General features: G+C 48.7%; 1 protein-coding gene across 5 annotated transcripts in view; it reads right to left on the bottom strand.

The window, feature by feature from the left end:
- Positions 1 to 17,869, bottom strand: part of FBXO42 (F-box protein 42) — a 124,352-nt gene that overhangs the window by 6,759 nt on the left and 99,724 nt on the right. For all 5 annotated transcript variants that reach the window (XM_060411540.1, XM_004005177.5, XM_042244778.1 and 2 more), the window contains 2 exons: positions 2,502 to 2,655; positions 1,577 to 1,687 (listed from right to left, as the gene is read on the bottom strand). In XM_060411540.1, coding sequence (XP_060267523.1) covers positions 1,577 to 1,687; positions 2,502 to 2,655 — 265 coding nt within the window. The remainder of the gene's footprint in view (positions 1 to 1,576; positions 1,688 to 2,501; positions 2,656 to 17,869) is intronic.

The raw sequence follows: 17,869 nt of genomic DNA, 5'->3' as shown, positions 1-17,869 counted from the left end.
TTCAGGGTTCTCCCGCAACGCCACGCCCGCATTCAGCACTGCGCCACAGGAAGGGAGACTTTCACACCTGGCTCTTTCCACTAACCCACAAGGCCGCATCGGAGTCATGTCTGTAGCCGAACAGCAACTAAAGTAAGAGTTACTTAATTGGTGATAGCAGGAGATAGCTACCAGCTGTGATACAGTCTTTCAAAGGCAAAACCCACAGGAAGAGAACAAAATTATTCAAAAGGCAGTTCTATTACTGTCTAGGAGATGAAGATTTATCGACTTTGGCTACAAAAGGTAATTTCACCCTGGTTAATGGGAGCTGCCGCTTTTGTGTCAAGGACAAGTCGGCATCTCCAGTGCTCAGGGGACCGGTATGGCAAGGACAGACTCCTCCACGGCAGTCTCTGCTCCATGGGCCTCTCTAAGGCCATTTATTCACCCACGGGGGCACAGGAGTGAAAGCCCAGCACCTTAAGCCCTCACCCTCACACACACCGCGCTCCACGAGTGTTCTAAACTAAGGAGATGCAGAGGACCCTGCAGGAGAAGAGGGTCGGGCCTGGGATGGTTTTACTGCTGACGGCAGGACCACTCCTGCTGCTGACGCCAAGCAGACGAAGTCCTTCAGGCAGACTGCTCTGGGCAGAGCTGCAGGGCCGCAGGGAGGAGGAGACAGCCTCACGGAGGGTCAGGTCGGGCAGCCTTCCTGCTCCTACCCATTCTCCCAGCTCATGCCAATCTACCTCTCTCCTCCTCTGAAGCTCCAAGAGGCACGAGCTGGGCCCTAAGGAGAGCAAGGAGAAGTTCTCTGCTTCTTGGAAGGTGGCCTTCTGAGGGCACAGGCAGAAACAGGCAAGGTGGAGGCCCGTCAGAACCTGATCCCGCTGAACTAAACCACATACCGAACCACACAGAGACTCTATGTAGCCCTGATTTTTTTTGACATTTGAAAAATGAGCTTTATTTTAAAATTAAAGACACACTGAAAACAAATACTTTTTACAATTTATATCAAACACTTAAGACATAATTTAGGAGTGCTGAGCATTAATTCTTAATTCAAAGTAATGACATTCATAGAATACATCTTGGTGCCAGCCAATACGGGGTTGACAAATCTAATATGTCCTATCAGCTTAACCATCAATCCTTGCTAAAATTCAGTGACTATGATCCAGCTTTATAAGGTCAAGCGAGTCTTTCAGGAATACTCTCATACAACTTTTTCAAATACAGACGTTTATACCAGCAAGGCAGTTATTAAAATACATATGAATTATGCTGAGGGGCTTGATTAAAAGGCTGTCTATATAGAGGTGCACCTCACCTCAGAAAGCACACACACACACAAAAACATTTAATTGAATATAAGATGCCCGTAGACCAGATTTTATGCAGCACGTGTCTCAATTTATTGGTCTGTGACTAGAACCAAAAAACAGAACACCAGGGTGAGATAACTAACTGGACTAATCAGAACCATGCTCAGGAATCTTGACCCTGACTAGTTTACTTTTCTGCCCTAGCTGACCTTTCCAGGAGTATTTATCTTCAGGGTGACAGCGAGCTAACCAAACGTACTCACATCTGCCGCGATCCTAGGGAGCCACCGAAGACGATCATTTTATCGTCTATCACACAAGAGGAGTGCCCGGCCATGGGGGGTGGGCCGTGGGTGGTCACAATGCAGTTCCACCTAATGCAGAGAGACGGGGGAAGTCAGGAGGTCAGCGCCTCTGCTTCTGGCCTTCTGTGTTTAAGACGGAAGACAGGAAGCAGGCACCCATCTAACATGACAATCCTATCACCTTCAGTAGAGAAACTGTTAGACGATAAATGCAGGATGGCACAAGGTCCTTATGCCTTTTCTACAGATCTGCTGAAGTTCTACTCACTCAGCACCCCAATGGGCAAGGCTCAGACATGGAGTGGAGAGACGAGGAGAGAAGGGCAGGGACTCCACCCCGTCCCTGAGCCGCTTCAGCCGAGTTCGCTGAAGGAGCACCGCCTGCTGTTTCTTTCCACAGGCCTGATTTATTGATCAGCAGCAGCTGCCAAGAGCCCTGTACTGAGTAGCTGTGCAGTCCGTCACAAGGAAACAGAGGTGGCTGTCATTTTTAAAAGACAAGTCTGTACAACAGCTGGGAGTCAGCCTGGGGAGAGAGCAGGCAGTGTCCTCTGGATCCAAGCACTCCTGGGAGCTGGCAGCCAGAGCTGAAGAGCTCTCTGTTCTTCAACTGGCTCCTTCATTTTTCTTGGGAGAGGAATACGTGTCTTCTACCTTTTCTCTTTGGAATACGCATGCTTAACTTCAAGTTCTAGAGAGGGTCCTGTAAACCCTCTGAAACTGTAGGCAAAATTTGTGCATAAAAGTTTTATTTTTCTGGGAAGAGTCCAAAACTTTCAACAGACTGTCAAAGAGATTTCTGGACACACACAAAAAGATAAGGAATCCAGTCATGTTAAACCTTCCTATTCTAGATTAAAAGGATCTTGTCTTTGTAGCTTACCAGTTTTTAGAGGGTGAGTAAGTGTGTATCTCATCAAAGAACCTCTCTGGTTGGTGTAGGGGGTAAGGGCTCGGCCGTGTCCAGCCGCCAAACAGCACCAGCAGATCCTTGTACACGACCAGGGTCGCTCCAGCTTTGGGGGAAGGATAGGACCCTGGGAGAAGCCAGAGCAGCATGGTTAGCATCAGCGCCTCGCGACAAGCCGCCCGCAGGTGGTCTCCAGATCCCCGTTTCCTAACAGGACAGAAGAGGAACCAATACTACAAGGCAGCGGGGAGCGGGGCCCCAGAGCTGGGTCTGCAGGACTGAGAGAAAGCCACCACCAATGCACACTTCCGTCATAAGCGAAGCTGGGGAACCTGAGAGAGCGAAAAGCTGCCTAGCCGCTCTCAGACTCAGTCACTTCGTGTGCTCACCTGAAATCAGGACCAGAGTGTCTATCTCATAAGGGCGCTCTGGGTCACTAAACAGTGTACGCAAAGCACCGAGCGCAGTGCTGGGCACACAGCTGGCACTCAGTGAATGCCGACTCCCCTGTCAGCTTAACAGAGAGCACAGAGGAGAGCGGCACAGGAGCCACGCAGGAGTGCACGCCCACCCACGCAGGAGTGCACGCCCACGCAGGAGAGCACGCTCACGCAGGAGTGCACACTCACGCAGGAGAGCACGCACACCCACGCAGGAGTGCACACTCACACAGGAGAGCACGCCCACGCAGGAGAGCACGCTCACGCAGGAGTGCACACTCACGCAGGAGAGCACGCTCACGCAGGAGTGCACACTCACGCAGGAGAGCACGCCCACGCAGGAGAGCACGCTCACGCAGGAGTGCACACTCACGCAGGAGTGCACACTCACACAGAACTGCCGCTGCCAACCACAGTACGAGACAAGGCAGAATGCAGCTCTTCTTTTTCCTGTGAGTCAAACGGTGACAAATGACCTCTGGGCCCCTAGCTACAGGCCTCACTAGCACCAACGGAAGCGGATTTTCAAGGCTCGATGTGAAAGTGTTCCAAGGACACTGCAGCCAAGCGTGGCTCCTAAGGCCTCCAGGCTGCACCTCTGAGCTATTCTGACAGAATTTCAAAGCAACAGAAATCCGGCTTATCCTGGAAAACTTTAGGGATAACACATGTCCCACGGAAGCACCACTTTTGTGAGCGTTCTGTCCTTGAAACAACTGCTAACTCCCCAACCCCTTACTCTCTGCCACCTGCAGTTTCCTTACGACAAAGAGATCTGTCCCACCCAGCTATCAGCTAAGACTGGGATATTAAAAAGTACTTTGGTTGTTGTTAAAGCTAAAGGATCTATTTTTCAAAGGGAATCTTAGGCAGAAAGAGTCCCAGCAGCATGTCGCGCTGACAGCAGGTGAGGTGCCCCGATCCACACGGTCAGCTTGGCCTGTCCCTGCAGCGTGGGCTCATGGGAGCGAGGTTGGGAAAGCCCTGCTCAGACTGCTTGACTGCTCGCGATTACACAGCTCTCGGGTTGAGAAGCTGGAGATGGGGACTGTCTTCCCTGGGACCCAACTTCAGAGTAGCAACTTAACTGAAGGAAGTCCCTGGTGGTCTAGTGGTTAGGACCATGCGCTTCCACTGCCGAGGGCCCAGGTTCACGCCCAGGTCAAAAAGTCAGGCAGCAAACCAAGGTTCCCTCAAAGAGCAAAACATGGAAACACACAGAAACAGAATTCTTAAGGTATTTTTAAGCAGTTGGTATTAAAGATGCTTAAGTACATATGCTTTGAATCCTAAATTCCATTTCTAGGGATGAACCTCATGAGAAAGCCAGGCCAATGAAACCAGGAAACAGACAAGGATGCGCGTTTGCAGTGTTTACACAGAGCGGGGGTAGCCACAGAGAGAGCGCGTGTGACAGTTAGACGGTCGAGCAGTGCCTGCTGTCATCACTGCTAGAGCAAATCAATACGGAGTTCACACCAGGCCAACTGGCCAGAGACATCCAACAGGACCGCTTTCCACGCGGCACAAAGCTCATGAGCACGGAGCTGAGCCACGCACACGCTTCACCATCACAGAACAGGTGGAGTATTCCTGGCCGAGGAACGGCGGAGCTCGAGAGAGCACAACAGGAGCAACTGACGCTTCAGTGGCAGGACCGGGAGCTCACCCCAAGGCCCAGGGAGTGAACACACTGAATTACGGTTTGGAAACAACAGGTCACACGATTACACTAGTCGGGGTCTGCGCCCTCACATGTGCTATGCATTTCCTCTAATACTTTTTGAAATAAATCACCAAAACTTTATGAGGCGAGGCAGACCGACGTTCACCAAGGCTGGCTTCAAAGACCTTACAAGTGTAGTGTAAGAACAGACCTCTTTGAGGGACAAACTAGTCATAGAGCTGAAAAGAGAGTGTTTGTAAAACAATGATAAGTAAAATCAAACCCTGAAATGACTTCTCAAATATGACCTTTAAGAAAGTCCAAGGTCTGCCTTCTGTCACAAACGGAAGCTTTAATGTCAGCATCTGTACAGGGTCACACTAAGAAGTTAAACTGCGCTTCTCCACCTCAGTTTATAAAGGGGGGGGGGTGGGTTACCCTACAAGAACAAACGAAGGGGAGACGGGAGGGCACAGACTTCAGCGACACAACCTCCACACAGTCAGCTCAGCAGCGCGCGGCCAGACAGCGCTGCGCCGCGTTCTCTGTGGGCCAGCCGTGCCTGTGACGGTCACACGACCTGTGCCAACGGGGCACTTTAAAATCCTTATTACTTGAAGAGTTCAGTGTTGTGACTTTGCCAAGAGCCCCTAATTCTATCACGTTCGAAATTCGTTTATTTCCTGTTTTGAATTTGTTTCCAGCAAACGGTCTTCAACTCCCCCGCCAATCATCTCCACGCAAGGGCCACAAATGAGGCGAGTCAAATCCACGGGGAGACCAGAGACTGCAGGGGCTAACGGGCTTTAGCAGTTCCTTTGTCTTAAAGGGTGGACACGCTTTAACTGACTTCTGAGAAGCAAATGATATCCTTGCCAAAATTCTTAGAAAACAACAAAGCTTACTTTCAAATTACATGCCTTTATTTGTTGCTTTAAAGTCCCAAGAAAAGCAAGCAATTTAAAGAGGAGGAGGATTTACAAACTTAGCTAAGAGACGACGACAAGACAACACACGGCCGCACATCGCTAGACAAGGAAAGGAGCGCCCACGCAGCCCAGCCCTCAGGAAGACACCAGGCCCCGAACTTTCCAGAACTGCACCTACGGGCAAGCAACCCATGCCATACAGCAGCTAGAATCCTACGGGCAAGCAACCCATGCCATACAGCAGCTAGAATGGCGTCACGGTGCTTACCGTGTTTCCATGAAAACACACTCGGGACACGAGATGGAATGCGTCGCGGCAAACCTGCACAGGACAGGGTGTCTGACAGCAGGAGGCCTCCCATGCGTGAAAGGCTCCTCACCGAACTCATAAATGAAGGGCTTCCACTCTTTAGGACACTCCTCGGCCTGTCTTTAAAACATGAGGCCACTGGGCCTCTAGATAGTCCAAATATTACTGTATCACAAAAGTGGTGGAAAAAAGGTGTCACTCCAAGTAGGTTTTCCTGGAGCACCACCACAGGACCAAATATGCCCACATCAAACTTAGACAAAAACAGTACTTAAGCCTATTCCTCCCAGAGGCGATGGTTATCCTCATAGACTTCTTTCCCCAAATACCAAAAGCCTCTAATCACACAGCAGATACGATCGATGGAGCACATTTCAAAACAAGCCAAAAACGCATTTGTGGGAAACCGGATAATCAGATAGCCACCCTACACACAGAGCTGACATTCCCTAAAATCACTAACTGGCTCAGACGTTTCCCAAGGCTCCCATGAAATCAGAAGAAATCTTCACATATGAGAGACAGTGGTAGAATTACAAGGCCCTCTCATTTACTTTTGCAAAGAGGATGGGAAAGCAGTGAAACAACGCCAAATTCTGGTTTGGTTTCTACGCCATTTTCCCACAGCTGTGGCTTCCACTCATGTAGAACCCAGCACCAGACGACAAGCTCAGCTGTTTGATACAACACAGAGCAAGCACTTGGTTTAACTGGGGTGTCTGCATTCCGTGTGTGACTGAACAGTTATTTTACCCCTCCACACTAAGACCATTATTTCTTGATATTACTAGTTTATTATTAAGACGTTAAAGTTCAGTTCAGTCGCTCAGTCATCTCCGACTCTTTGAGACCCCATGGACTGCAGCACACCAGGCCTCCCTGTCCATCACCAGCTCCCGGGGTTTACTCAAACTCATGTCCATTGAGTTGGTGATGCCATCCAACCATCTCATCCTCTGTAGTCTCTTTCTCCCACCTTCAATCTTTCACAGCATCAGGATCCTTTCAAATGAGTCAGTACTTCACATCAGGTGGACAAAGTATTGGAGTCTCAGCTTCAGCATCAGTCCTTCCAATGAATATTCAGGACTGATTTGCTTCAGGATGGACTGGATTGATCTCACTGTACTCCAAAGGACTCTCAGAAGAGTCTTCTCCAACACCACAGTTCAAAAGCATCAATTCTTTGGTGCTCAGCTTTCGTTATAGTCTAACTCTCACATCCATATGTGATTACTGGAAAAACCATAGCTTTGACTAGTTGGACCTTTGTTTCCAAAGTAATATCTCTGCTTTTGAATATGCTATCTAGGTTGGTCATAACTTTCCTTCCAAGGAGCAAGTGACTTTTAATTTCATGGCTGCAGCCACCATCTGCAGTGATTTTGGAGCCCCAAAAAATAAAGTCAGTCACTGTTTCCCATCTATTGGCCATGAAGTGATGGGCCCAGATGCCATGATCTTCGTTTTCTGAATGTTGAGTTTTAAACCAACTTTTTCACTCTCCTCTTCCACTTTTATCAAGAGGCTCTTTGGTTCTTCTTTGCCCTCTGCCATACGGGTGGTATCATCTGCCTATCTACGGTTATTGATATTTCTCCTGGCAATCTTGATTTCAGCTTGTGCTTCATCCCGCCTGGCATTTTGCATGATGTACTCTGCATGTAAGTTAAATAAGCAGGGTGACAATATATAGCCTTGACGTACTCCTTTCCCGATTTGGAGCCAGTCTGTTGTTCCATGTCCAGTTCTAACTCTTGTTTCTTGACCTGTGTACAGATTTCTCAGGAGGCAGATGAAGTGGTCTGGTATTCCCATCTCTTTAAGAATTTTCCACAGTTTCTTGTGATCCACACAGTTGAAGAATTTGGCATAGTCAATAAAGCAGAAGTAGAGGTTTTTCTGGAACTCTCGTGCGTTTTTGATGATTTAGTGGACGTTGGCAATTTGATATCTGGTTCCTCTGTCTTTTCTAAAACCAGCTTGAACATCTGGAAGTTCATGGTTCACATACTGTTGAAGCTTGGCTTGTAGAATTTTGAGCATCACTTTGCTAGCATGTGAGATGAATGCAATTGTGCAGTAATTTGAGCCTTCTTTGGCATTGTCTTTCTTTGGGACTGGAATAAAAATTGACCTTTTCCAGTCCTGTGGTCACTGCTGAGTTTTCCAAATTTGCTGGCATATTGAGTGCAGCACTTTCACAGCATCATCTTTTAGGATTTGAAATAGCTCCACTGGAATTCCATCACCTCCACTAGCTTTGTTCGTAGTGATGCTTCCTAAGGCCCACTTGACTTCACATTCCAGGATGTCTGGCTCTAGATGAGTGATCATGCTGTCAAGGTTACCTGGGTCGTGAAGATCATTTTTATATAGCTCTTCTGTGTATTCTTGCCACCTCTTCTTAATATCTTCTGCTTCTGTTAGGTCCATACCATTTCTGTCCTTTATTGAGCCCATCTTTGCATGAAATGTTCCCTTGGTATCTCTAATTTTCTTGAGGAGATCTCTAGTCTTTCCCATTCTACTGTCTTCCTCTATTTCTTTGCACTGATCACTGAGGAAGGCTTTCTTATCTCTCCTTGCTATTCTTTGGAGCTCCTGCATTCAGATGGGTGTATCTTTCCTTTTTGCTTCTCTTCTTTTCTCAGCTATTTATAAGGCCTCCTCAGACAGCCATTTTGCCTTTTTGCATTTCTTTTCCTTGGGGATGGTCTTGATCGCTGCCTCCTGTGAATCTCCATCCATAGTTCTTCAGGCACTCTGTCTATCAGATCTAGGCCCTTAAATCTATTTCTCACTTCCACTGTATAATCATAAGGGATGTGATGTAGGTCATACCTACATTGTTATGACCAGTGTGTTCTCTTGGCAGAACTCTATTAGCCTCTGCCCTGCTTCATTCTGTACTCCAAGGCCAAATTTGCCCATTACTCCAGGTAGCTCTTGACTTCCTACTTTTGCATTCCAGTCCCCTATGATGAAAAGGACATCTTTTTTGGGTGATAGTTCTAGGTCCTGTAGGTCTTCATAGAACCATTCAACTTCAGCTTCTTCAGCGTGACTGGTTAGGGCATAGACTTGGATTACTGTGATACTGAATGGTTTGCCTTGGAAACAAACAGAGATCATTCCTTCGTTCTTGAGATTGCGTCCAAGTACTGCATTTCGGACTCTTGTTGACCATGATGGCTACTCCATTTCTTCTAAGGGATTCTTGCCCACAGTAGTAGATATAACGGTCATCTGAGTTAAATTCACCCATTCCGGTCCATTTTAGTTCACTGATTCCTAAAATGTCGATGTTCACTCTTACCATCTCCTGTTTGACCACTTCCAATTTGCTTTGATTCACAGACACAACATTCCAGGTTCCTGTGGAATATTGCTCTTTACAGCATCGGACCTTGCTTCTATCACCAGTCATGTCCACAGCTGGGTATTGTTTTTGCTTTGGCTTCATCCCCTCATTCTTTCTGGAGTTATTTCTCCACTGATCTCCAGTAGCATATTGGGCACCTACCGACCTGGGGAGTTCCTCTTTCAGTGTCCTATCATTTTGCCTTTTCATACTGTTCATGGGGTTCTCAAGGCAAGAATACTTCAGTGGTTTGCCATTCCCTCCTCCAGTGGGGAGGCTGACCACATTCTGTCAGACCTCTCCACCATGACCCGCCTGTCTTGGGTGGCCCTGTACAGCATGGCTCATAGTTCCATTGAGTTAGACAGGGCTGTGGTCCAAGTGATCAGACTGGTTAGCTTTCTGTGATTGGATTTTCAGTCTGTCTGCCCTCTGATGGAGCAGGATAAGAACCTTATGGAAGCTTCCTGATGGGAGAGACTGACTGAGGGGGAAACTGGGTCTTGTTCTGCTGGGCGGGGCCGTGCTTCAGCTCAGTTCAGTGACTCAGTCGTGTCCAACTCTTTGTGACCCCATGGACTGCAGCACGCCAGGCCTCCCCTGTTCACCACCAACTCCTGGAGTTTACTCAAACTCCTGTCCACTGAGTCGGTGATGCCATCCAACCGTCTCATCCTCTGTCGTCCCCTTCTCCTTCTGTCTTCAGTCTTTCCCAGCATCAGGGTCTTTTCCAATGAGTCAGCTCTTCGCATCAGGTGGCCAAAGTATTGGAGTCTCAGCTTCAACATCATTCCTTCCGATGAATATTCAGGACTGATTTTCTTTAGGATGGACTGGTTGGATCTCCTTGTAGTCCAAGGAACTCTCAAGGGGCCATGCTTAGTAAATCTTTAATCCAATTTTCTGTTGATGGGCGGGGCTGTGTTTCCTCCCTGTTGTTTGATCCAAGGCCAAACTATGGTGGAGATAATGAAGACACTGGTGACTCCTTCAAAAGGTCCCATGATGCACTGCTGCGCTCAGTGCCCCAACCCTGCAGCAGCCACCGTCACCCACGCACTCCTGGGCAAGCCTGGGTCAGTCCCTTGCAGGGTCACTGCTCCTTTCTCCTGGGTCCTGGTGCACACAGGGTTCTGTTTGTGCCCTCCAAGAGTCTGTGTCCCAGTCCTGGGTATGTTCTGGCGGCTCTATGGTGGGGTTACTGGCGACCTCCTCCAAGAGGGCTTATGCCACGCCCAGGTCTGCTGCGCCCAGGGCCCCTGCCCCTGCGGCAGGCCACTGCTGACCCACACCTCCTCAGGAGACACTCACACTCAGCTCTGGCTCAGTCTCTGTGGGGCCTCTGGGTCCTGGTGTGCACAAGGTATGTTTGAGCCCTCTGAGTGTCTCTGGCGAGTAAGGGGTTTGATTCGAAATGCTAAAGTTACCATTCCCCTACAGCTGTAGCTTTCAAATTTCAGTTGTGTCAGAGCAGCTGAAGGGCTCGCTGGGACCCACTTCTGAGTTTCCTGTCCAGTAGGCAGGGGCACGGCCGTGAGGCTGCATTTCTAACAAGCTCCCCGGCGACACTGATGTTTGATGACTAGACTTTGAGAACCACTTTGCAGAGAGTTAAATAGCCTTCATGTGAGCCTGTTAGACCAGTAGTGCCCACCTTTCTCGGCACCAGGGACTGGTTTCGTGGGGAAAAGAAAAAGACAGTTTCCCCAAGGACTGGGGTGAGGGGTGATTCAAACGTCGCCACTGTGCACTTCATTTCTGTCATCATCACACCAGCTCCACCTCAGGCCGTCAGGCGCCAGCCCTCGGGCCCCGGGCACTCCTGTAGTTGCACGATGCTCCAGTGTGACACTGAAAGGCCACCTGGCCCTCCTTTTGCCCTTTTCCCCAGTTTAGATGACTTTCTCTAACACTGAATGTAGCCAGGCTTTGTTCTGTCTACGTGCTCTGTGTGTGACTACACGAACAAGGGTCCAAAGCAGGTTTTCCCTGACAAGCGCTCTGATTAAAGGGGCTGAAAGGAACTACTTTGGCATTTTCAATATATAAGCATTTCCCTGGTCATTCTCATCTGCATGCTACTGAACCTACACTGCAAAAAATGGAAACAATTATTCCACTTGCTGCTTTCAGACAAATCACTGTCAGACTCATCTACAGGAATAAATGACTTGCTAATAGCTCTCCACGACTATAGATCCAGTACTAACAGTTAGGTACTTATAAGAGGTAAAGTTTGAAAACAAGAAAACTGAGTGTGAAAAGTTTCACTGTGAGAGACCCACTGGCATGCCAGTGAGTCCAGGAGAAAAGAACTGGACCAAAGAACCTGCTCGTGGGGTGCTTCGGGGTATGGCTTGCTTTTTTAAAAAGGGGGACATGGTCTAACCCGCATCATCAGTTTCTAATTGGCAGTCAAAACCTTTTCCCCAGATGCTTTCAAACAATTCTGTTTCTCAGTAATGAGGCCAAAGGGGACATCCACAGAATGACTGACGGGGCTCAGGTCAGAGGTCACCCCTCCATCTCACACTAACAACTCTTCACTCGCACTCACTCTCTCAGGGTGGGGCCAACGAAAGGCATTCGCCCGCAGCTCCCAATGAGGTTCACTCGTCCTTCCCACCCAAAACTGGCCTCGAGGGCAAAATGAGACCAGACAGGCCAGACTAACCAACAACGCTGCCTCATGGCTTCTCGTGTGGGCGCTTCTCTTGGTAGCGAGAAGCCTGAGTTGCTGCGTGTGGGGGTGGGAGAGATGGATTTTGCTGATAAGACCCACGCTGGGTCTTGGGAAGCAGACCAAGAGTTTGGTGAACAGAGCTGTGACTGTGGTACTGTGTGACGTGGCTGACCTTGATAGCAAGAGTCAGAGGTCAGGAGAGTAATTTGGAGAGCCGCTTCCCAGAACGTCATATTAGCATCTGAACCAGAAAACCTACAGGGCACAAGAAGCTAAGCTGGCATTTATAGCTTAGGAGGCAGGAATCTCTGTAAAGGAAAACTACTGGAGTTATGATTTAACTGTGTGTATCTCTAAACTGGTTTGATTTTATAGGTAAAACTTTGTGAGTAGAACAAGAAACGTATGTTTCATGGTTTTACGGTTTGAGGAAAAGGGAGGAAAAAAGAAAATTGAGAAGAACACAATTTATGAATATAAAGTCTGCTGTAGGGTATGAACACCTTGAAGACAAATAACTATTCAGAATGGTCTCCAGTATAAAGCCAGGACCACAGAAGTTCTGTTTGGAACAGACAGATCAGTTTCTCTTCAGCTGATGAAAATGTTTCCAATTAAACTTCAATTCGGCCAATAATAATAATGCTGAAATTACTTAATATTTAGATGTCCAGGGAAGATACAAAACTATAATGCTCATTTTAAAGAACAAAACTTTAAATATAAATTTACTATTTGGCAAAGTCACTACAAAACCCCTGACCTCCTGCTTTCCAAGACTTGGTTCCAGCCAATTGTGCTCCTTAATTCAGTCTAAAGTAGGGATTTAAACTGGTCACCAAGGACATGGTACTGGATACAAAGGAACTGAACTCTTCTAGACGTGGCTTTCTTCAGGACCTCTGCCAGCACACCCCTTCCCATGCTGGGCTAGAGACCCTCCTAGAGGAGGAAGGGGTGGATGGGAAGGGATGTCCTACATCCACAGCCTCAATCTCAGTATTTGCTACATTTAGTTTAGTGCTGAAATGATCCATTTGCTGCTGCTGCTGCTGCTGCTAAGTCACTTCAGTCGTGTCCGACTCTGTGCGACCCCACAGACGGCAGCCCACCAGGCTCCCGTCTCTGGGATTCTCCAGGCAAGAACACTGGAGTGGGTTGCCATTTCCTTCTCCAATGCATGAAAGTGAAAAGTGAAAGTGAAGTTGCTCAGCCGTGTCCGACTCAGCGACCCCATGGACCGTAGCCCACCAGGCTCCTCTGTCCGTGGGATTTTCCAGGCAGGAGTACTGGAGTGGGGTGCCAGCACCTTCTCTGGAAATGATCCATTTAGAGCCCCCCAGTAACTAAGTGTTATTACACTTAGCCTAGAAGACAGGAACTATTTCTTATGAAAATGCTTGTGGAGCTAAACCCACTCACGGAAGCCGAATGGCTGTGGACCCCTCAGGGGCTGGGATGAGACCTAGCTCCAGTCAGTCGCAGCCTCCCGGGAGGCCTTTCGCCAGGGGAAAGGCCAAACGCTTCTTCGGGTGTCCCCCTCTCACTCTTTCTGTTTGTTTGTTTGCTTTTACTATTTTATTCTTCAATTGCAGCATGGTCAGAAAGTTACTAATTGATATCAAAATAACTCACTAATATTAGACAAAGCTAAACCTTGTCTGGATCTCAAGCTTCAGGGCACACATCTTCATTACTGCAATTATACCCACATCTTTAACAACATCACCTGCTGGTCATCCAGAGAACGTCCAAAGCAAGAGGGACTTTCGTAACGAGCATGAGAAGATCTTAGACGCTGTGCACCTGTACACGCTGTGGCTTCCCCGGGGGCTCAGCTGGGGAAGAGTCCGCCCGCAACGCGGGGGACCCGGCTTCAGTCCCTGCGTTGGGAAGAGCCCCTGCAAAGGGAGAGGCCACCCGCTCCAGGATTCTGGCCTGGAGAAGTCCATGGACCGTGTAGTCCACAGGGTCGCAGGGCCGGACATGACTGAGTGACTTTCCCTCACTCGCTCATAACTATATATGCCACAGGCATGAATAAAAAGACATTCCCAGTTGGCACTGTTTTCACTTCTAAACGCACGGGAAAGGCCACTTGATAAAAGGGCAGCGCTCCCCAGCCAGAAACTAGCGCGCAGGCCGGTGCCAGTCCCCTGTGTCCATTTCAAGTAGTCTTTCGATTCAGTTTCTGGGGAAGGAGACAAGGTCCAGAATCTGAATTTAATCTGGTAACTTGTTAACTGCAGTTCTGATGGTGGGAGTGTGTGCCCTTTTAAGTGGCTTTGTTTAGAAATGAAAACAATGCGGCTAGTCATAAAGTTTCTGGCCTGGTATCAAAACAGGAAAATCTTAAGTCAGGCAGGAGAGAGCTAAACTAAGATATGGTCTGGACGTGTTTCTTCTCTCCCTTGGAGGACCAGAGTCTACCCAGGTCTGTGCTACATAAATGTCTCCACTCTTCTCTTTGTTCTGGAAAAATCCCAGGATCTGAACTTTATAAATAAACAGAAAGGATGCCTTCCTTTCCTAGGGGAACCCACTGGCTCTGTTCGCGTTCACATCTCCCGGGACCACCACAGATCCAGGCTGCTCAGGACTGCGTAGGGCTAGAGGAGACAAGGAGAAATCACCGGCTCAAAGAAGATTAACCAGGAACGGGCCCATGAGTCGGGAAGGAGCTAATATAACAAAGAATTTAAGGTAGTCACTTGGGTAACACCCTACGCCTTCTTCATAACAACTGGCACGTCTAAGCGATATCTGGGCCCTGGATGCCTTCCTCCTATGAAAACAAAAAACTGGAGCTGGAGATTCAAATAGTTCAGAGTCATCTTAAGCAAAAGCATATAACCTTAATAAAAACAACTGGCCTTAAAAAAAATCATAATAGGGAATTCTGCCTCGGTCAGGTGGTTAGGGGTCGGTGCTTTCACTGCCAGGGCGGGGTTCGATTCCTGGTCGGGGAACTAAGATTCTGCAAGCCACACAGTGTGGACAAACAAAACTGCGACCAGAATCCCATTAGTTTACTACTCTTCTCCTCATAAACCATATTTCCTTTAAAAACCCATCCATCCACAGAAGTCCTGGCCCTGCAGCCAGTTCATGCCTTAAACACCTCCACCTACTTTCCTGTAGTTCTTTACAGTCTCTTTGTATTGATTTGTTTGTTGTCTTCTAGACCTTGCTGCTGCTCACATCTACAGCTGCAGTGCTCAGAACAGAGCTGGGCATAGAGACTCACCTAACGGGCTTCCCTGGCGGCTCAGACGGTAAAGCGTCTGCCTGCCTGCAATGCGGGAGACCCAGCTTCAATCCCTGGGTCAGGAAGATCCCCTGGAGAAGGAAATGGCAACCCACTCCAGTACTCTTGCCTAGAAAATTCCATGGACAGAGGAGCCTGGTAGGCTATAGTCCATAGGGTTGCAAAGAGTCGGACACGACTGAGCGACTTCACTTTTGCTTTCACTCAATTAATAAAGGCATGAAAATGAACAAACAAAGACACGAATGCAGTTGGTTTTCAAGCTTTGGGAACTCAAGGATAACTCATGACCGACCACTCTACTTCTTACTTAGTACTTCTGTAAGCATGCATAAAGGTGTCTGCTCAACCAGCGTGCACATCCCCGCTGCACCTGTGTGTTGTGTTGTACAGAATCTGAACAAAACTCTGAGAGGCGCAGTGCCATGTCTGCCTTAAAGGTGAGGCACGCGGAATGTTAAGCAGCCTAAGGTCACCCAGCTACTAACCAACCTTAGTGTGAGGAGATCAGATGCAAACCTGTTTGCTTGGCACAAAAGCCGTACTCTTAACAGGACTGCCAACAAACCTCCCTCCCTCAGCAACACGCTCCTTCCGTTACTTTAGGCCATGCTCAGTTCAGGCGCTCAGGCGTGTCCGACTCTTTGCGACCCCATGAACCGCAGCACGCCAGGCCTCTTTGTCCATCACCGACTCCCAGAGTCCACCCAAACCCATGTCCACTGAGTTGGGGATGCCATCCAAACATCTCATCCTCTGTTGTCCCCTTCTCCTCCTGCCTTCAATCTTTCCCAGCATCAGGGTCTTTTCTAATGACTCAGCTCTTCGCATCAGGTGGCCAAAGTATTGGAGCTTCAGCTTCAGCATCAGTCCTTCCAGTGAATTTTCAAGACTGATTTCCTTTACAATGGACTGGTTGGATCTCCCTGCAGTCTAAGGGGCTCTCAAGAGTCTTCTCCAGCACACAGTTCAGAAGCATCCACTCTTTGGCACTCAGCCTTCTCTATGGCCCAGCTCTCACATCGTGAGGCCCTAATAACTCATATACCTTTACACCAGCTGAATGGTCTTCCCTCCTCAGACCTCATCATATCTTCCTACTTAGGGCAGGACTAAGTGAATAGAGAACTCTCTGGGTACTGACTGCATCGATGATATTCCTACAGGCTGACAAGGAGATCTTACGTAAGCAATGAGCGCATGTGTCCACAAACTTACAAGAATGTTGACTCCAGGTACATTCAAAGTGGAAATAACCCAAGTAGCCATCAATAGGAGAACGGGTTCAGAAAAAGGTGCTATATTCATGTTATGGAGCACTCAGAGCCACGAAAAGGAACAAACCATGGACAGATCCAGCCTACGCATGAATCTAAAAAAAATCAAGGTGAAGCTCAAGCAAGCTCTCTCAGAGGTCAGAATGGTGGTCGCCTCTGTGGGGAGCGGCACCGACAGGTAAAGGGACACAGTGGAGTCTCATGAGGTGACAGAGACACTTTGCATCTGCCCCCGGCGACCATCTCACGGCTGCACACGTGCTGGGCACTTACGATCCGCTCCTTCTCCTTCATGTAACTGTCTCAACGCGTTAGGGAGGAGGGAACGGCTGACGTCGGAGCTACTGCCACACTACTGCCCCTGGCGTCACCCACTACTGCCACCAACAGACACGCCAGCCACCCACTGCCAGAGCCAGAACTCATTACGTGAGGCGCCTGACAGCACACTCCACACTCTATGTCTAACCGCTCTGTAACATACAGCGCGATTAGATATTTATATATATATGTATAAAATAGCAAGACACGTTTTAGGACTGGGCAATGGGGTTTCAGAAAGCTCACTAAAACTGGAAGAGGATGCAAAAAAGGAACACAGCGTAAAAGTCAACAAACCACATACAAAATCTATAGCCCATAATCACTTTCAAGAGAGCTATGGAAAAGAGAGTCGTCAGGGATACTACTGTTGCCAACCAGGGTTCTTGGCCTTCCCCAATCAACAGGAAGTGACTGGAGACCAGCCGAGAAATTCAGGACAGCCTTTGCTGGGCCCTGACGCGGCAGGTGGGCTGGGGCGTCAGGGGGCCTGCTCCTGGCGCGGGGTGCTGCAGGGGGCGTCTGGGCTCCGGCCGGGGGCTGGCCCCGGCGCTCTGCCCGCCCCCTGGCGGCGCGCCCCCTGGCACTGCTCCCTCTGGCGGAGCGCCCCCTGGCGGCGCGCCCCCTGGCAGGTGGCATACTCAGCGCCCTGCCAGTGCTCCCACACCCTATCGTGCTCCTGGCTCTTCAGAAGTGGCGCTTGGTTGGCTTTTTATTTTAGTTTTTCTGCAGCTTTTGTCCAGTTTGCCCCAGCTGAGCATGCAGTTATTTTCAGTTAGTCCCACACAGTTCCTTCGTTCTTCGTTGCTGGAGGAGAGGTCTGTCTCGGTGCAAGCACCACAGCAAAGCGAACCAGGTCCCGGCCTGTCTCACTGCTTCTTTAATGAGCAGAATCAATTACAGCTCAAGAGTGCATCTCCCAAAGAAAAGACGAGAGGTAGCTTCTCAGCTTTGAAAGGACAGTTTCCCAGAAATCAGGCTGATATTTTTAAGTTGATAAATGACCAAATACTGCTCTCACCTGCCTCGGAAGAGCACCCTGTAGATTCTTTACAAAATCTCAAGGTAGTAACACTTGGAAAA

The sequence above is a fragment of the Ovis aries genome, chromosome 2 (assembly GCF_016772045.2).
Source record: "Ovis aries strain OAR_USU_Benz2616 breed Rambouillet chromosome 2, ARS-UI_Ramb_v3.0, whole genome shotgun sequence".
NCBI classification, from domain to species: domain Eukaryota; kingdom Metazoa; phylum Chordata; class Mammalia; order Artiodactyla; family Bovidae; genus Ovis; species Ovis aries.
Note: the sequence above shows the minus strand (reverse complement) of the source record. Positions and strands in the feature narration are given on the sequence as shown.